This window comes from Falco peregrinus, chromosome 5 (genome assembly GCF_023634155.1).
Source record: "Falco peregrinus isolate bFalPer1 chromosome 5, bFalPer1.pri, whole genome shotgun sequence".
NCBI classification, from domain to species: domain Eukaryota; kingdom Metazoa; phylum Chordata; class Aves; order Falconiformes; family Falconidae; genus Falco; species Falco peregrinus.
In genome coordinates this window covers 63,588,524-63,608,130 of record NC_073725.1, presented here as the reverse complement: position 1 = coordinate 63,608,130, position 19,607 = coordinate 63,588,524, and the positions used below count along the sequence as shown (strand labels likewise).

Here is a 19,607-nt window from a genome sequence, read left to right as displayed (position 1 = left end):
CATCACCCGCTCTCATCCCAGTCCCCCCAGTTAAAACTCTGGTGTAACTGGGAGCTCTGGGAAGGACAAGGCAAGGTGAAGATCATCAGAGATGGGCTCCATGCTGGTATCCAGCTAGAAAAGAAGGGAGGGGAAGTGTTAAGACAACGGGGATTACGGCACTACTGAGGCACAGAACAGCCCCGCACCGCGGCATCACCAGGCTATCAACTCCACAGCTCCACTCACAGTTATTATGGCAAACTGGCACTCGCCAATATTCCCAGGTTTTTAACAGTTTACTCCCAGTAAAGCCCAGTAGCCAAAAAACAATCGTACCGAGCCAGTGAGGAGCACGGCAGGCTTTGCCGGAAGGCTGCCACCTGGTTTTCCCAGTGGTTTTCCCGAAAATGGGGCGATCTACCAGATTTTCACCTAAAATCAAAGAAAAAAAAAAAAGGTTTAGAGTCACAAGGGGGGAAGTCAAGGGTTAATACTGAATCCACCGACACCAGTGGCTCTTAGCAGGGCTGAATCTGTGCCACTCCTCATATCATGAGCGGGACTCGGCAGAGCTCTTGCTGCACTGCCGGAAGCGCTGTCACGCTGGTCCCCACGCTGGTGTCGTTCCCCCCTGCAGCTGCGGCATCGTGGTCCCAGGCACGAAGCCCCGGTGGAAGTCCTGTGGGGGACACACTGTGCTGCCTTCTGCCCGTGCTCCGGTGGAAGCTCCTCCCTCCACCTGCACAGCCAGGTGCTGCTTGTCTGCCTGTATGTTTAATTTGCAGGATTAATTATGCTGCCAGGAGCACGTGGGGGGTGCTGAGGGCAGGGAGAGGCCTCAAACCGCCCCCAGGCTGCCCTGGCAAGCACTGACCCTGCTTGTGGGATTTTGGCACTGAGCCCCCAGTTAACAAGGGGACAATGCCTCAGCAGCTGATAATTATGCAGAATTAGGCTAATTATGGTGACCAGGGAGAGGGCAGGGGACCCCTCCCCAGGTCAGGCAGTGGTTGCTGAATAAATCCTGCCAGGCAGCTCTGTGCCCCACACTGCAGCTCTCCTGCAGGATTTTGGCACTGAGCCCCTCATTAATGAGGGGACACAGCCTTGACAGCTGCTAATTACACAGAATTAGGCCAATTATGGTGACTGGCCCATTGAACCCACCTCCTCACTCCCAGTGGCTTCCTACATCCCTCCAGAGCATTGGAGCAGGAACCTGGATGGGGGAAGCGCAGGATGAGCGCTGGCAGCAGCCTGCACTGCTGCGCTTGGCGGAGCAGGCTGGGCACCACCCAGGGGTCCCTGCACCCTCCCTCGGGCCTGGGGGTGTCCGGGATGTATACAACCCCCCCCCGGCACAGTGGGGCGAGGCCACGAACCATCCCTGGGTGCTCTGGCAAGCGCTACAGGAAAGGTGGGGGCCACACCAGGCCCCCCCCACGCTGGGAGGCTTGCGGCAAAGACGCACCGTGGGTACCTGACACCAAAGAAACCCACTGGGATGCCACCATATGGCGCTGCCGGCAGCGGGGCTCCCCATGCCCCAGCTGGGTGGCACGGCATGGCTAGGCCTTGCTGGCATTGTGGTGCTGAGCCCGATGGCACAAGCAGAGCGAGGGGGGCCCCAGGAACAGCTGGGAAGCGCAGCCTCATGGCATGCAGTGGCCCCAGAACTGGCACCGCAAGCCACAGGGGGCACAGCCCCATGGTGGGGCTGCTGGGTCACTGAGGAGGTTTGGCAGGGCTAATTATGCAGAATTGGGCTAATTACAGTGACAGGGGAAAGAGCAGGGAACCATTCCCCAGGACAGGTGGCAGTTGCTGAATAAATCCCAGTGGGATAAGGCTGCGGAGTGGCTCTGTGCCCCACACCGCAGCTGTCCCGTGAGATTTCAGCACTGAACCCCTTGTTAACAAGGGGAAAATGGCCTCAGCAGCTGCTAATTGCACAGAAACAGGCTAACTACAGTGACAAGCCCGTTGAACCCACCTTCTCATTCCTGGCAGCTTCCTACATCCATCCTCCGGAGTACCAAGAGTGTCCTCTGGAGCATCAGAGCAGGAGCCTGGCATGGGGAAGAACAGGATGAGCGGCACAGGGTGGTGGCAGCTGGCCCTGCAGCCCCCTTGCTGCCCCACGGCCCGGGGGTGTCCGGGATGTCTATAACCGCTCCCCGGGTAGGGCAGGGAGGGGCCTCAAACCGTCCCGGGCTGCTCTGGCAAGCGCTGCAGGAACGGCGGGGGCCACGCCAGGCCCCCCCACGCTGGAAGGCTTGCTAAGGGGCGTGGGAGGGACCGCGCCCCAGGGACACGCGCCCCCCAGGCCCGTGAACTTCCCTCCAACCCCCCTAACCCTGGGAGTCCCACTTCCCAGTATGAACACCCCGCTCCCATGAGCTCCGCTGCCCCAGTGAGCCCCCCCGGCCCCAACACCCCCCACACCCCTCTGAGCCCCGCTCCCCAGTGAGCCCGGCCCCAACACCTCCTGCTCCACCAGTGAGCCTCCCGCGGTGCCAGGACCCCTCGCTTCCCCAGTGAGCCCCTCCCGGCTCTAGGACATCCCCCCAGCCCCATGAGACTCGCTCCCCCCTGGGAGCCCCCCCCCCAGCCCAGGAAGCCCTACTGCCCGCCATGATCTACCCCCGGCCCCATGAGCCCCGCTCCCCCAGTGAGCCCCAGCCCCAGGACCTCCCCCAACCTCAGGGAACTCCCCCGGCCCATGAGATTTCCCCCCCAACTCCATAAGCCCCACTTCCCCCGGGAGTCCCCCCCGGCCCCGGATCCCGGCTCCCCGCCGTGAGAACCCCCCTGCCCCACCCCGGTTAGGCCGCGGGCGGCCACATGCGGCCCACGGAGAACTACTCTTCCCAGCATGCACCACGCCCACAGCACCTCACGGCGGCGGAGCCCGCTGGCAGTGCAGCGCCTCCCGCCGCACTGTCGCAGAGAGACCTCAGTTCGCCCCCCGTCCCTGGGAGCAGCCCCGGCCCCGGATGGCGGCGGATGGCGCTGGGCCGCGCCACGCCAGACCACACCACAGCTGCCACCACCGTCGCCATGCCTGAGGGCGGAGCTACGCCGGCGCGTGACGCCACGCCGCACGTCAGCACCACCGAGCAGCGGGGCACGGATTCAGCGCATGCGCAGCGCCGCGGGGGGCGGAGCCTGACTGGGGACGGAGCGTGGCTAGAGCGCTGGGCGGGGCCGCAGCGCCCGCCGCTCCAGGCGTTCCTGGGTGGGCGGGGCTGGTGGTGCGGTGACCTACGAAGGGGGCGCAACCTGCTGCTGAATGGGCGGGGCTAACGGCAGTGGGCGGGGCCAACCCGAGGCTGCGGCGGGGTCGGCGCATGCGCGGAGCGCCCCGCCATTCCCGCGCGGCCGGGGAGGACTGACGTCAGTCCTCCTGGCGGCGGGCGGAGCGCGGTGCACGCCGGGAAGCCGCCGCCCAAGATGGCGGCAGGATTGAAAAGTTGTTGGTGGTGCTGAGGCGGCTGCGGGTGGGTCGCGACCGGGAGTGGGAGCTGGGTTGGTCTATGGCTGCTGTCGGCCAGTGAGGTCGAGCTACTGGGCCCCGCCGCGCACACAGGCCGGGCGAGCACGGCAGCTGCGGGGATGCCCCGGGGGGGGCCGGGGCCGCCGCCGCCGGAGACATGGAGGAGGAGGGCAAGAAAGGCAAGAAGGTGAGTATGGGCCGTCACCGGGCCTCCTCGCTGCTCTGGAGGTGGAGGGTAGCTGGCGGGCCCTGCCGTGCCCCTGGCAGAGGGGGTCCTCCCTCACCTCCGGGCCTGGGGTGCTGCATCATCCCCTGGGCTGAGGCTGTTTGGGCTCCCTTTGGCGCTGGACTCGTGGCTTTCCTTGTCCTGGAACCCTCGCAGGGGTAGCTGGACCCTCTCTTGGCTTCTTGATCCTTGTTCCCTCCCTGTGGTGGTTCCAGGTGTGGCCCTGTCTGAGCTGAGCACCTCCCTGTGTTTGTGACTGCTGTGGGGGCCGGGGCCTTGCTTCCTGCTAAAATTCTCGTGGTGGGCTTGGGGGGAGCGCTGCTGTGGGTCAGCTGCCTTCCAGGCATGCCCTGTCTTCAACCACGGTATGGGTTGGCTCCCACCACTCTGCTGGTGCCTTGATACCGGTCAGGGGCTGATTTACCCTTCTGCTTTTCTCCCCAGTCAATAAATGAGGCAAATAATCAATGAAGCACCTTAAAATGAATTCTGTAGTAGTGCTGGCCTGTTGTCTGCTGACAGTGGCACTAAACTGGGCATGCTATACACACATGCATCTGGTTTATGTGTTTATATGCATATATTCAGTCAGCTACAGTCAGGACTGCAGCACTGTAAGCGCCTCAAAGGTCAGCAAGCTCTGTCTGTGTTGACTGCAAACAGGCTGCTCTACTTTCTCATGTTTAAACGTATTTTTATGTTGTGTGGAGGAGGTGAAGCTGGAGCTGGGGACTGAGGCTGGGACACTTGCTAAGAGTGGTGCTCCCTGAGCTGGGGGTGGGTTGGCTCTTTGCAAAAGAAACAACCCTTCCCTTGCTTTGATGACATAACTGGGGGGAAACAAGCTATTTTTAGTCGGTTTTGGGGGTACTTGCAGTAATGGTGATCTCGGAAGGTGGCAGCAGAGTCTCCTGCTGAAACTGGTTTGAAACGAACAGAATACACACAGAATGAGAAATATTGAATGGTTGGTTTTTTTCTGAAGTTACTGTACAGGCTTCCCACAGAGCCAGATCTGGGAAGTAAAACCACTGACTGTCCCTTTGTGATGTCTGGTGAACCACGTGTGGTGCAGCAGGATCAGCAGCACAGGTGGAAAGAGAAGTTACTCATCAGGATATGTTGTCTTCCTCCTTTCAAGAAGAAACAACTCCAGGTGCTTGTTCCTGGGGCCGTGGATAATTGTAGAGTAACTTTATAGATGTAGGCAAATGCCCCTTCGTGGTAGGGAGTGACTGCAGGGCTAGAAGTGTGCGCAACTCAAATACGTAGACAAGATGTGATATGTTGTAGGAGCGGAATCATTTCTTGTCTGCTGAAAAATGTTTCTCTGCTATTTTGGAAAAACCTGGGAGATTTTGCCTTGCAAAATGGTGCTTTCCAGAAGAGCTGTTTACTTGTGTGGCCGGGGTGGTAGGAGAAGAGAGCGTTGTTGTGCTGGCTGGTGTAACCTGGGACTGTGTTAGTGTGAGAAGAGGCAGCTAACTCTTGTACCTGTGGATCCTCGGGGTGGCTGAGGTGTCGGGGTGAGATGGCCCAGTTCAGTCTTCTGCTGGGAGCAGACTGCCCTCTGGAGTACTGAGTAGCTCCAAGGATGGAAAATTAGCAGTCTATCTGGGCAACCTGCTCTGTGTTCACCCTCACAGTGAAGAAAGCTGTTGAGTTTTTTTCTTTCTATGAACAGGATTTGCAGTGTTCCTGTTCCTTCATGTTCTGTCACTGGGAAGACTTTGTATTCCTCTTTCCTCCTGCACCAGATCCTTGTACACACTGATCTGATCCCTCCCCGACCTCCTCTTCTCCAGGCTGGATGATCCCACCTCTCCCAGCCTCTCATTGTGTGATGGATACTCATGGCCCTTTCTGGGCCAGCTCTCACATGTTCCAGTCTCTCCTGTACTGGTGACCCCAGACCTGGCCGCTCCAATCCCCCTGATCTGCTTCTTTGCTGCATTGTTGGTGATCCCAATGGACAAGGAACATGCAGAGACCCGCAGGAGTGGGGCTGCAGCTGAGGAACTCTGTGTTGCACAGGGATAGCATCTCCTGGGCCAAGCCACGGGCTTACAGTACTTTCTCAGTGTACTTTTCCATCATAGTGGTAGTTAGTTAACCCTTGAAGCAGATGCCTGCGGCTCTTTTGAGTTTGGACTACTATCAAACGCAGTTAATTTGGCTGCAGAGGTGGGCTTATTAATCTCCTGTGCCACAGCAGTTCCCAGCTGCAGGGGAAAACTCTTTGTGTCTTTTATATGCTGTGGATCATTCCAGAAGGCAGGTCCTGGTCCTCTGCCAGTGGCATTATGGGCTGAAATGGGGCAACTGAGTTTGTTTAATGCCTCTCTGAAGGTGTCTTAGGGCAGGTTTGGTCAGGACTAGGGAGAAAATCCCAGCCTTGCTTTGGGGCTGACTGCAGCTTTAGACAAAGCATGTACTTGTTAAAGTGGAACCCTGGAAATCCTGCCAGGAACTTGTCTTCCTTAGCTTTTGCCTCTGGTGGCTCATGCCAGTGAGGTTATCCCAACCGGAATACAGCAGTGGTGGGATGGAGCATGTCCAGCCAGCTTTTGGCTGTGGTTGCGAGAGCTGTGTCTCAGACAGGTTTGGGGCAAAACACACATTTCTCTCTGATATTGTGAGGAAGGATGGATCGACTTGGAGGATGTTGCCTCCGGCTGTGCCATGAGGCCACGCGGCTTCCTCAGCACTTGCTGCTGCAGTCAGCTGGGCTGTGGGAACCTGCCTGGGGCTGGAAGAGCAGCTGGTCTCATGCTTGGGAGCCTCAGGCGAGGATGGATGTTCTTGGCATGCCCGTTCTTGGCATGCCCCTTCCTGGAAAGAGAAGGGATGGAGGGAGGATGAAGGCAGATTTCTTGGCTGCCCTGTTGTTATTTGCCTGTAGAGAGGATTTTCCTGCTGGCCTGTGTCGCAGGAAACATCTCAGATCTGTGCAATGGCTGCCAGGCTGCTGCAGGTGATGCAGTGTGAAATCCTTGCATGGTTTTCCTGAAGTAATTCTCTGTGGGCGGTATCAGATGTTTGCATAAAATTCCTGACTCTTCCATCTCGGGTATGCCCTAGATCTCTGATGCTGGCTCACTTCGCCTGTTCCCAGGCCTCTTACAGCAGCTGCCTCTGCAATTGCCAGATCTTCCTAGTAAAACTGATCTGTATCTGTGGTACTGAATTCTTTGTGGTTTAAAATGCTGGTTAATATTGAGGATATTGGCCAGTCCAGCAATTCCTTCTTGTGCAGATCATTGCAAAATGTCTGCCAAAACTGAGCTTGTAACTCCAAAGTGTGCTTCGCTCCACACCAGAGGCCTTGGGCAGCAGGGTCGGGTTCTGCGCTGGTATGTGTGGAGGTGAATAGAAAGCCGAGAAGCTTCTCAGGGGCAGCGAGGTGGTTATTAAATAGCTGAGACAGAGCTGGGTCTTGAAGTTGGGTGGCACAGGGCGAGCATCTAGCCTTAACATAAATACAGAGGGGCTGAGCTTGGAGTCACAGTTTTGTGGGAATTTCTGCTTGCAGGACAAATCACTTGAGCTTCTTTCGTTATCCTGAATATCTAGCTTGTTCTTGTCTGGAATAACCGCTGGGCTTTGACAAGCCCTGCACCCATGTTCATGTTTGAGACTGTTGCTGCAGGAATGGTTCTTCCATGACTTCACTTATTTAGGCCACTCGAGTGAATGCAGCATCTGTATTTTTAGCTTCCTGGGAGGTTTTTAGGCTAACGAAAGCACCCATGAGTACTTGGATCCTGTGGTGCTTTGCATGCAGAGCCTAGATCTGTACTCCCAGCTAAGGCAAGCCACGTGGAGATCGTTCCTGTAGGCTGCCCATCACCCATTGCTCTCTGCTAGTCTGAGACTTGATGCAGCAGCCCTGACCTGATCCCCAGTCCTTTTGGGATAAGTTAGGCAGGCTGCGACTGTGATAAAGCTCTAGCTGCCATGGTCTGGCACAGTGGCTGCTTGCTTGCTTCACACCTTGTGCTGAAGCCTGGCTGCAGAAGGTTATGACAATGGGTGTTTAGTCCCTGTCTCTGATCTCTGCGCCTGTGCAGGAGCCTGAGCTGTAATATGGAAAGCTTTATCCAGAATAACTGCAGAGTCCACAGTTCCAGCAGGTGTCGAGCACTGCTACCTTCTCTGCTCCTGGCATGTCCCTTGTCCCCAGCTGATGTGACCTGAGGAAAGACAGCAGAAGCTGCCCAGGCTCTGCCCCGGTGGTGGGTAACTGGGGGAGCATGAGGAAACCAGAGGGCTGGGTTTCAGTTGCTGGAAGGGCTTGGCAGGGTAAGGCCAGCTGCCCTCGTCCCTTGCCATGGTGCAGTTTGGTGTGCTGGCACTGGGGGACAGCTCAGCAGCAACTGTTGCCTCTTCCAGCATGGTGCTGGTGTGAGGGTGCCTGCAGGTCTTAAAACAGGAGCCTGGCTTCTGAGCTTCTCTCACTGGCAGGTCTAGCTTGAAGTGTTTGTGCTGATTAAAATGATGCAGTTTAAAATACATCTGGAATCCAGCTGTGAGAGATCTTCTGGACACTGCCTCTCCCCTCTTACCAAGGCTCAAGGCGCACCAAGCTCCCAAAGTGGAGGCATATGGGTAGTGAATTGCTGGTCAAGGCACTGCCCTTCCAGCTCTGTGCTTTAATCCACATGCCCGGGCACTTTGGCTGCCACCACGAAGCTGGGTGAGCTCAGCCAGAACAGCGCTTCTGAGGCTGTCTTTGGCTCTCCTGCCCAGAGGGCAGTCTCTGGTCTTCCTCTGTAGCTAGAACATCATTTGCCATGTACCTTAGCTGACATTTCCAGCCAACAGACTTGTCTGAAATGGCTAATATTGGATCTGTCTGCTGCACTGCTTTGTGTGAGCCAAGTGGGGCTCATGTAGGTGAGAACAACCAAAGATCTGGATACAGCAATTTGACATCCTCCAGTTTTCCACTCCTTATCCTGTTAAACTTTAATGGTTGCAGTTACAAACCCCAGTGCTGTTTCATATGAAGCTTGGGAAAACTCCCAAGTGCAACTCAGCGTTTCCCTAATTGCATTTAAAATCTCTGCCTGTGTTCAGCAGCTCAATAAAGACTAAATTTGGTGTTCCTGCTCCCTCTGAAGGGGTGGCCTCTGGGTTGGGAAACGGGCTTTTCATTTTGAGAGCTGTCTCATGATCTAAGTCTTCCTGGGGAAGCCAGCAGACCTGCTAGACTGGGTTTTAGCAGCTGCTCTGCTTTGAACTGCTGGTGCCTGGCTTGCTGTGGGGCGCGGGGCTCAGTGGGACAGTCCTGTCCTTGCTCTTCTTGGCTGCTTTTGGCCTCTTCCCAGTTACAAGCAGGGAGCTGCTCATTTTCTCAGTGCTTCCTCCTGCCCCTGGAAGAGGCCAAAAATCTTCTGGAATACAAGGAGCAGAGGCTGAATGGAAGTGTGATCATCCTGGGTTTCAGCTTGGAGCCCAGAGTGGGGTTAATGTGGGGTAAAATCTGACTGCAGGGGGCAAAGGGGCAGGAGAGATGGGGCTTTGGCACTGGCATCTAACAGAGCAAGGCTCGTGGCCCGCTCTGGGTGGTGGCGTCTTCCTCTTGCTGCTGCTGAATCTTGGCCTGAAAGTTTGGATGGTTCTGGTGGACCTCATGGTGCCACACAGCTGTACTTGTCCAACTTGCAGCAAGGAGCAATTTTAAAAATTACTTAAACTAAGCTTAATTGTGCTTCTTGAGCGAGGCCTGTGAAAGCTGAGACTTGCCCAGCTGAAGTCCAGTGTGAGTCTGTCTCCATATAGGATGTGGGGTTTTTCAGTCTCGTTGGTGCCCTTTTTGGAGACCTTCTACCTTGTCTGGAGCAAAGTGAGGACCTGTGGTCTCAGGACAGACTGGAGGACTCTGGGGAAAAAAAACGTGTTGGTGTTGCTCTGCAGTGTGGAGCTTTGCTTCTACCTCTCCTAGGGTCTGGGATGCTGTTGGGGAGTTCCCCTTGTGTGGTGGGTGACCTCTTCCTGCTCTGGGGCCTCAGCTGCTGGAGGTGGTGGCAGCTGTGGCATAGAACATCTTCAGCAGCCCCTCTCCTGGTTAGGTCTACACCTCCTGGCTGGATGGCCAAGAGCGGCTGTAGAGGAGCAGCTGTGGGTGTAGGTGGGTTTGGAGCACACCTCACGGTGCTTCCTCAGGAGGAGCTTGTCCTGAGGACCAGGGTGCTATGGGAGGGCTTTGTGGCAGGGCTGTTCTTAATGCACTGGTCATATCCAGGTGACCTTGGGATTCATGGGAGGTGGGATCATCCTGCCCAACAACAGTCATGTGGCTATGGTGGTGTGCTGCTGCTCCAGGCCTCGGTGGGCTGGAGAGGAAGCACAATGTCTCGGACATGGTGCATGTCCTCAAAATGGGGATACTGGAAGCTTGAGAGGCCACTTGAGCTTGGTTGAACACAGGATGCCTGGCATTTTTGTGGCTGAGGGCAGTGGCCTGTGGTGGTGAGGGTGCTGGGAGGGGCAGCCCCATTTCCCTCTGCCCCAGCTCCTGCTTTGTCTTGCCCTTGGCACTCGCTCCAGGGCTCATCTTCTGCCTGCCTGGCTTCCTGCACTGTCAGGCTTATGCTGTGGTAGGAGCAGGACAGCTCTTTCCTCTAGGCAGCCACTAGATAAGTGGATCTGCTGTCGGGGCTGTGGTCAGCCTCAGGATGAGGGAGGCTGTTCCTAAAACCAGTGAGGGCCATCAGCAGGCACTGGCACGGTGGCTGGGAACAGGGATGTCTTCCCAGTTTGCTTCCCTTATCAGATTGGGGATGTACTGAGCCTGTGCCATGTCTGTAGCTGACCTTTGAGGTTCACGAGCTGCTCTGCACCCTGTCCTGTGGCAGGTTCTCCATGGCGTGCTGTTGGGCAGCGGCCTGTCTCCATCCTTGGGCTGACCCCACTCAGGACAGTGGCACTTCCCCCCACTTGAACTGGGAGAGGCAGTGGGCAGGTCATATCTATCAGTGTGATATAAATACACCCACCACGCTGATTTGCAGGTGTCTGCATGTGGCATCTCCTTGGGCCTGCTGCTTGTCCAGGCTGAAGGAGGCTTGGTCAGAGTTGCACAGCTCCTTTGAGCCTGTGGTCACCCCCACCTTCAACACCTTCTGGCTTTCCCAGTCTTCCCCTGTCCCCATACAATGGGCAGATCAGACCCTGGTGTTGGGGTGGTGATTCCAAGAAATGTGGTGCCTTCCTGGGTGAAAGCAGGCGAGAGTCTGCTGAGTATGTGAGGTGGGCAGTGTGTTGTCTGTCTTGCTCTGGGTACTGCTCAGGCTCTGCCTCTGCCCAGCTGTTTGGCTTCAGAAAACCTGAAATATTCTGTTCTTCTTGGTGCTACCCTTGCATAATGTTTTCAGTTAACGCTGCCACCTCAGTAGTGTCCCTTTTCCAGACAGGTTCCTGGGGTGTGACGTCCACCCCACCATGAAGACAGACTCTGACCCTGAGTGGCTCTGCCTTGGCAGGAGCTAACAGCTCCGCCTCAGTTTTCCTGTGCATCCTTGTGTCCTCCTCGGTGCCAGCTGGCACCAGGATATGAATAGCGGCGGTGACTGGAGGAGAGTTCCCTGAGATGGGAGGCACTGGGGAGGACAAAGCTCTGCTTCAGAGTTGCAGCAGTATCCTGACTTCCAGCTATAGGAAACACCTTCCAGCTGGCCGTGGCCTGTGTAATCAGGTGCCCTGTATTGGATGCTCTGGCTCCCAACAGCTCCTGGGGGTGTGTTTGGTTTGTATTTGCCTTCACCTGCAAGGATGTATGGAAATACTCGCCCAAACAGAGCACCAGCAGGGCAGTGAGGCATCTCCTCCAAGGCTGGGGAGGTGCCTCTTCTGAAAGCTATGGTTGATGCTCACATGCAGCTTAAACGCATTATCTTCCCCTGGGTGGTGGTGGGAGGCAGAGGGAATGTCCTGGCTGCTGCTTCTTGCTACCTAGGTGTGTCTACCCCTGCTGCTTTCCACCTCCATGCATGTCCTGGTTGTGGCCCCTATGGGTTTTGAGGATGGAGCAGCATGAGGGTGTCAGGCTGGTGGGACCATCTCTTTGGGGAGCTCATCCAGGGCAAGCGATGGCTGTGGCCTGGGGCTGGGGAATGAGAGGGGTCGCTTATTTCCAGTTAAGGCTTCACAATCATGGAAGCTAATGGTCCCACTTCAGATGTTCAGCCTTCAGTAACCTTCACTGGACACCAAACTGCTGCTTTGCTGCTGAGGCCAGCATGGGAAAGGACAGGTCCTGCAGCAGAGCTTAATGTAACCCAGATTTTTCCTGGGTTTGCATGCCTGTGTCAAAATAGTTTTGCTGTTGTGGGTTTTGCTTGGTACAAAATAACTCTACCATGTAATTGGGTAAATACTTGCTTTGCTGTCTGGTTAGAGAATGGCAGACAAAGCTGAAGCTTCCTAAAACTGCATTGTTCACACAAGATGCTGGCTGAAGTAATGATACCAGCTTTCAAAAGTGTACTCCATAAAACTTGCCATGATGGAAGCCCTGACCCAAGACAAGTCTGGTTCCAGCCCCAAATAAAAGTGAGGTATCCCTGACCCCACAGCCCCTGTTAGCTGTGTTTTGAAGAGCAACACCTAATACTCTGCGTTTGAGCATCTGTCTTCCTTTTTTGTGTGTAACATCCAGAAAGCAGATAATGTTTTCTGTTTCAGAGGTGCAGCCTGTTTCTGTGCTGGTGAAAGCCTGAAGCCACACAAGAGTAGTGCTCCGGGATGAGATGGCATCTGTCTAGCCCACACATCTCCTTGAACTTGAGCAGTTTCTGTATTTCCAGCAGGCTGCCTCATTGCATGGGGACTCAGCAGGCTGGCTGAGCTGGCAGACACAAAGCTCTGCCCTGTGGTGTAGAGGAATGAAGCTGGGTTAATTAGCATTGATAATATACAGCTGTGGGCTGGCTTCAGGGGTGGCGGGTTGGTTGATGTAGGTAAGGTGCAGCCGTGGCTGGTTAAGGGGTTGGGCAGTCAGTGAAGAGAGGAGGAAGAAGCAGTGAGGAGTGAGTGGGCCCTGGATGAGGCGAAGCCAGCAGAGGGACTGGTATGAAGAGTGTGATGGTATGAGACAGTACAAGACCTTGTTGCAGCTTTATAGTTTGGAGAGTGCTGTGACACTGTGGGACGTATTTCAGTCTGAGGCTCATCTCTGTGGACCTATGGCAGGCTGCAGAGCCTGGTTCTTCAGGGGTGCAACCAGGAAGCCCCCAGGCTTGCTGTAGGACCACCAGGATGACAAGTCTTGAAGCAGTGACGTAGTAAAGGGTTAATGACTCACTCCTCAGTGGTGGCTCTTCTGCAGAGCTCTAATCCTTTCTCCAGCCTCCTGTGGCATACTGCTCCGAGGACAGCCTTTCCTTCTTGCACAGGCTTAATCCCCATTTATTTTGCTTTTCACAAAGCTGTATCACCCTTCAGTGCCTTTTGATTCTTTCACCCTAGGATTTAGTTGCGGGGGGGGGGGGGGGGGGGGGGGGGGCTGGGAAAAGTCAATCACAGAAGAGTGTGCTCTGCAGAACCAAAGAGTTTAATGTGGCTCCAGAGCTGGGCAGGGGGTGTGTGTGTAAGGAGGGGTGACACAGGTCTTGTCATGCTCTCAGTGATCACAGTGAAGTGCTCTCCTAATACTGACCAGACATGAAAATAAGCGCAACCTTGTACCTCATGATGCTCTGCCACTAAATCCTTGTAGGTAGTAAGAACACACTTGCAGGGGATGCAGGTGGGTTGGCATTGCTGGGAAGCTTCAGAAGCCTCAAGCCCTGTGTTCAGCAAAGGTCTTCAGGACTCACTTTAGCTCAGCCCATGGTAGGTGCTAAAAATACAGCAGCAAATGCTGCTTTGTAGGAAGGTGTGCCGCTACCTGGGGAGCGGTTGCCAGACTGGGTTTCAGCTGGAGTTTGCTGGAAGCCAAGCCACATCTGGCTGATAACTGGAAAGTTTTCCTTGGCCTGTTTTAGGTTTGGGTGCTGACACTGCCATGGCAGCTGTGGTTCATGGTGCCCAATGCATTCACATCTGCCTGAGGTCTTGTGTTCTAGTGCTGCTGATAGCCACTGATGGCTTCTCCAATGGTTTGTCCTGTGACCCGTGCAGGTATTTTCTAGCCAAAGTTAAGGTGGAAACAAGATGCTCTTTGTAGCAGTAAGCATCCTGACAGCTCTGTGTGACCGAAGCATTGCTGAGAGTCAATGAATATAGAGCAGAACAGGAGCAACCTTCTCTGTAGCCAATACACCTGGCAAAGGTGAGCATTTGATGCTTAACTCAGCATCCATTTGAATTTCTCTTGCTGCTAGAATCCTAGAATGGTTTGAAGGGACTTAAATGCCATCTAGTCCAACCCCCTGTCATGAGCAGGGACATCTTCAACTAGATCAAGTTGCTCAGAGCCCTGTCCAGCCTGACCTTGATTGTTTCCAGGGATGAGGCATCTACCACTGCTCTGGGCAGCCTGTGCCAGTGCCTTACCACCTTCATCATAAAAAAAAAAAAAATTCTTCCTTATGTCCACTCTAGATCTACCCTCTTTTAGTTTAAAACCGTTATTCCTTGTCCTGTCACTACAAACCCTGCTAAAATGTCTGCCCCTGTCTGTCTTATCACAGAATCCTAGAACAGCTTGGGTTGGAAGGGATGTTAAAGATTATCTAGTTCCAGGCCCCCTGCCATGCGCAGGGCCCCCTTCCCCCAGCCCCGGTGGCTCCCAGCCCCGTCCAGCCTGGCCTTGGGCACTGCCAGGGCTGGGGCACCCACAGCTGCTCTGGGCAGCCCGTGCCGGCGCCTCGCCGCCCTCACAGGGAAGGATTTCTCCCTCAGCTCTGATCTCCATCTGCCCTCTCTCAGCGCAAAGCCGTTCCCCCTTGTCCTGGCTCTGCAGGCCCTTGGGAAAAGCCCCTCCCCAGCTTCCTCGCCGGCCCCTTTGGGTGCTGGAAGGTGCTCCAGGGTCTCCAGGAGCCTTCCCTTCTCCAGGCTGAACAGCCCCAGCGCTCCCAGCCCGGCTGCACAGCAGAGGGGCTCCAGCCCTCTGATCATTAGGTTTTGGGTGACTTTGTTCCACTTTCTTCTTTCCAAAGAAGCTTCATGATGCTCACCTCCGAGTCTGAGAATTCTACCTGGTTGTTGTGTGTTTCCATGCCATGCTGTACCTGTGTCCCAGGCAGCACCTCCAGCAGGGAAGCACAAGCTTCTGACTGAGGAGGTAGATCTCAGTGAGCAGCTTGGCACTGGCAGCTGTTAGAGAGGCGATGACAGGCAGACAACATTGCAAGATGTGCTGCGGACACGGTCCATGCGGCTTGGCAAATCCCCTCTGTGAATCTGGCAGAGCTCTGGAACCGTTCAGCAGGGTGAGCCAGAAATGGGACTTTAATCAGGATACTCAGATGAGGGACTTGGGTGGTCTGGTTGTAGAGCTTGTGTACCTGTTTCTGATGGGAGATGAAAGAACGGGAGTCAAACGCTGCACTTTGCTTTATAAACAGCTTATTTCTCCAGCCTGAGGTGCACAGCATGGGGCTGCCCTTTCCTCCTCTCCAGAAGCTGGGTGACTCCATGCTGATGGGACCAGCACAGACACTAGTGAAGGACTTCACAGGGAGCCTGACACATGATTTTTTAACTCATTTCACATTCTTGATCTCAAACTACAGCTGCTTCCTGTCTTAATCTTGCATTTAACACATTAAGGCTTCTCCAGGGGCAAGGTAGGATAACCGAAATTCACCACATCAGTTCCATTGGTACTTCCAAGGGAAGATGAGCTTCTGTAAAATTATTGTAGCAGCCCTGACCATCCTGATGTCACTGTCTTACAGTGCCTTAAGTGCAGGTAAAAGCAGAACTAGGGGATGAAATAAATGGGATTAATTATGCTCTGTAGCGTAAGGGGAGCTTGTGTGATTTCCTTAACGCAGATCTTGGTTCTGGGTGGTTGAACTGGGCAAAATGGGAGGTCAGGGTCTGACCTGGAGTGGGCTGGAGGCAGCTGCTGTCTCAGGTGGGTCGGCCCGGGTATTCCCAGGACAGAGAGCACTGTAAATTAAAAAAAAAAAACAAAAAAAAAAACAAGAAAAAAAACCAAAAAACCCCCCCACAACCCTGAAATAAATGAACTTTGGCAGGGAAGCAATGAAATGATTTATGGAAACCAATGGAACTGCCAAGCTAATTGCTGAAACCGGAGTATGCAGAGCCTAAGGGTCAGAGCCTGCTTGACCTGCCTGTGGGCTCTGCGTAATGAGAGCTTGTACTTATCCCCTCTGCAACTGAATTCCTCTGGGCAGGAATACCGATGGTAAAAGGAACCCTAAATGGCTGGTTTCTCAAAGTCTTGGCAAAATTTTAAGTAAATAAATATTCTCAAGCGGTTGGCTCCTAACAGAGGAAATGTCAGGAGCCAGGCTGAGCGAAATTGTAGGCGTTGGACTCTGCCCATAGCCGGCTCAGGACCTTGCTGTCTTATGCATGCGCCAGAGGTCGGGAAGCCTTGTCCTGCCTGAACCATCAGCATCCTTCAGGTATTGCCTCACCTCAGCCAGAGACAGCTGATTCATGCTGCCTCTCCAGAGGGGAGCTGCAGCGGATGCAGTTGCAGAGAATTTTTGGGTCAGGTAGCTGCAGCTGAGCCAGGCAAGGACTTCTTGCTCTGGCTTCTCACTTCCATCTCCCTGCTTCTCATCCTACAGCCTGCGTGGGTCCCTACTGAGTCTGTCAAGCTTTCTTTTACCATAAAAACCCTCATGAGTTTTGGTCTGTGCTGGCTTGCTTTGCTTCCTAACTTGGCTCTTGCCATTGCATGTGCAGGTATGCTGCTGTATCAGAGGGCGATGAGCTCCGGAGAGGGTGGGCTGGGGCACTACCCCCTTGCCTTGTCACCTACCCTCCAGAAGTGTATGCTCATGTCCCTGAGAGCTGTTGTCTTGCAACATGGCTTCTGTCTACTTAATTTCAAAACAGCTTTGGGAGTTTGTTTTAGTAGCACTTTCTGTATCTGTGCTCAGTGGATAGCTAAATCCACATGGGGCGTGCACGGGAGCCTGGCCCGGTGAGGACACAGGGAATATCTGGTAAGCCTAGGTCTTTAAAAGAGAGATCAGAGACTTCTTGAAATGTCTCTGCAAATTTAGTTTAACTTGCATAAAATTCTGCTCTACTTTATCCTGGTTTACTGACTTTGGTACTGTTCAGTAGAGATACTTAACAGCTATGTTTTCCGTGAAGTCCTTCAGGTTCTTTGCTTAGCCTCAGTGAGCTGGTCTCTGTCTGCAGATTTGGTCACCAGCATTTTAATAGGCTTCCCTGTCTCCCAAAGTACTTTCCTGTTTACCTAGCCAGACACATAATACCAAACCCTTTCTGTGCTGATGCAGTAAAAGTTTGCCAAGCAGATTTGTCTTAACTGAAGCAAACATAGTAAACTCTAAAAACCAATGTGGAAAGTCACTTCATGCCACTAGATATGGACAGCGGGCTAAGTGAACTTCAGTGCTTCCCCACTTTTGTTTTGTAACCTTCTTTAGTAAAATAAGTATTTTTTTTCATTGAAAAGAGGAAATGCCCACCTTTCCTGGTTTAATTTGAGGTGTGAAGCTTCTTTTGAGAGCAGCGTGCGCAAGAGGCAGAAAATGTGGAAAATCTCTGGAGCCTGGCTGAGCTGATGTGAAGAGCTGGCAGTGGTGGGATGCTGCCTTCATGACCCACCATCCCAATGGGACTGTGGGGTTGTGCCTGTCACTGAGTCTTCGGAGGAGGAGCAGGACTTGAAGGACCTCAGCAGTGGGCTGGAAGGAGATGATCCAGTCCCCTTCTTGCACTGGGAGGGTAATTACTGAACAACATTTCTCTGATGTTGCTGGCAGGGATTGAAGGGACCCCACTGTTACAGTAGACCTAGGGGCTCACTTCCCAAAGCATGCTTCCTGTGATCTCTCCTTAGGAGTGTTTTCCAACCACCGATTACTCATGTTGCTCTTGGGTGGGAGTGCTCAGGGCTCCACATCCCTTTCTTGCAGGAATCAAAAGCTGAGGCCTCGTTAGCACTGTGCTAGAGGGGTTCATTAGTAATATTGTCAGGGTATCAGCATAGCTCAGGGCTGCCTGCACAGAGCAGGAAGGGCTTTAGGGCAACATCGGTTTGTACACAGCATGGAGAGCGCCAAAGACTTGTCTTCTGCTGAGGCGTTGTGAAGACCTGGGTGCAGCAGTGGCGAGCTGAGGGAAGCAGACCTGCGGCTGCCTGGGGTGAGACCTAGCGCTGGAAGGAGGTGTTTGAGGGTGGGGGACACCAGCATGTAGCACAAGCCAGGCAGTAGCTGCTGGTGGAGGTCAGGAGCTGAACACAACAAATGTGGTTTGTGTTTCTCTAGGAAATCCCACTACTGTCAGAGACCCCTTTTTTAAGCTCTTGTATGTGTTGGTAGGTGTGTAGCTTGGGAAGTGTGGTGTGCTGGTTGAATGGAGCCCTAGACAGGAGGAGCTTGAGGACCTGGTTGCAATTCTGAGCCTTCAGCCTCGGTAGTCACCTGAGATGACTTGACCTGGTCTGGCAGCTTGGTGCTGCTTGAAGAGTAAGGTCTCATCCTTTTTCTCTACCCCACACCGGGTGTGACAGTGTGCTGGGCTGTTGGGGATGGGTCTGATAGGCACGTTTCTGTGGATTTTGCTATTAAAGAAGATGACAGAGCTGGTAAAGCCAGGAGCTGTAGTGGGATGAGTGTGGTGTGGTGACCAAAAGCTTTGGTGGAGAGGAAGGTGCCAGACTGAAGATAAGCCTGCTCTGGGTGTTGCAGGAGATGCTGGGATGGCTGGGCTAGTGTGGGGACTGTATTCCATATCTCTTTTAAAAATCGGTGCTGCTTTGAGAAGTGATTTATCTTGCAGTGTAGTGGCTTCAAATACAGTCAAGCTTGGCAGGGTATGCCACCCTGCGTGGTGTGGGTAGTCTGGCTGGGCAGAAAGGGCTGGTCCATATTAAGAAGACAAGGAAGAACTTAACCAGTAAAAGCTGCATTTGCCAAGTCTTCCTCAAAGATGCCACAAAGTCTTCAGTCTCTGGCATGAAAGAAGGAAGGCTGAGGTGCCTCCCTGTGGGTAAAAGCTTTTTGTTGTTTACTGCTGAAAAAAATGCAACCTGTCAGAACAATGCTTGCTTCCATCCAAGGGAGACGAGCAGTCTGCCTTGGCTCTGACAGGAGTGCCTGGCTGTGTGGGTCCAGACAGGCTGCAAGCTGCTTTTTGGAAGACTTTCAATAAAGCTGGAGTTGCCCTTGAAGCTGGAACAGTGCTGACTTAGGGGAGCAGCTCTGCCCTTGGGGAGCTGGCTGTCATCTCAGGAGATGTTCCTTGCAGGACCTGCCTGGGACTAGCGCTCGATTACAATAGGGAAACCAGTGCCACTGCATAGTCAGCTGGCTTTGTTCATGGAAAACACTGGCTGAGAGGTCTTTGTGCACAGGAGGTTGGCTTTGGGAGGAGGAGATAGTTTTAGGGTGTCTTAAAATATCTTGGAAAGTCATCCCTGAGCTATGCTGATGCAAACCAGGGTTGCCCGATGTGACTCCTCTATTCCTCTGCGTTGTAAATCATGATTCCATGTGGTATTGGGTTTGGGGTGTGCTGGGGCTCCCCAGGGACACTGTGAATTCCCTATGTCTTCAATAGGACTAAAAGGACGGATATCCTGAGCTGGGATCTGGAGAACTTGTTCTTGAGTGGGCTGCCCAAATTAACAGTCTCTAGATAGCTTTTGCTGAAGATACACAGGTATTAACTCGCCACCCTTTAGCTGCACAGCTTAAGGCAGCAGCCAAGCAGGGAGAGGATACACTGAGCACCTCTGTGGGTTTCCTTGAGCAGCTCTGGTATGGAAAAGCA

General features: G+C 53.9%; 1 protein-coding gene, 1 long non-coding RNA gene and 1 other non-coding gene across 3 annotated transcripts in view; 1 reads left to right on the top strand and 2 right to left on the bottom strand.

Moving 5' to 3' along the window:
• Positions 1–432: 432 nt before the first annotated feature.
• On the bottom strand, positions 433–3,105 carry LOC129784435 (uncharacterized). Its single transcript, XR_008747168.1, has 4 exons — positions 2,878–3,105; positions 1,976–2,051; positions 1,150–1,201; positions 433–748 (listed from the first exon to the last, which is right to left on the bottom strand). It is a non-coding gene; the product is annotated as an uncharacterized LOC129784435 (long non-coding RNA).
• On the bottom strand, positions 2,132–2,264 carry LOC114012301 (small nucleolar RNA SNORA9). Its single transcript, XR_003554679.1, has one exon. It is a non-coding gene; the product is annotated as a small nucleolar RNA SNORA9 (small nucleolar RNA).
• A 300-nt stretch (positions 3,106–3,405) lies between the features above and the next one.
• The window catches only part of CCM2 (CCM2 scaffold protein), a 38,865-nt gene continuing 22,663 nt past the window's right edge, over positions 3,406–19,607 (top strand). The window contains exon 1 of the mRNA XM_005229555.4: positions 3,406–3,665. Coding sequence (XP_005229612.1) covers positions 3,636–3,665 — 30 coding nt within the window. The 5' untranslated portion in view covers positions 3,406–3,635. The remainder of the gene's footprint in view (positions 3,666–19,607) is intronic.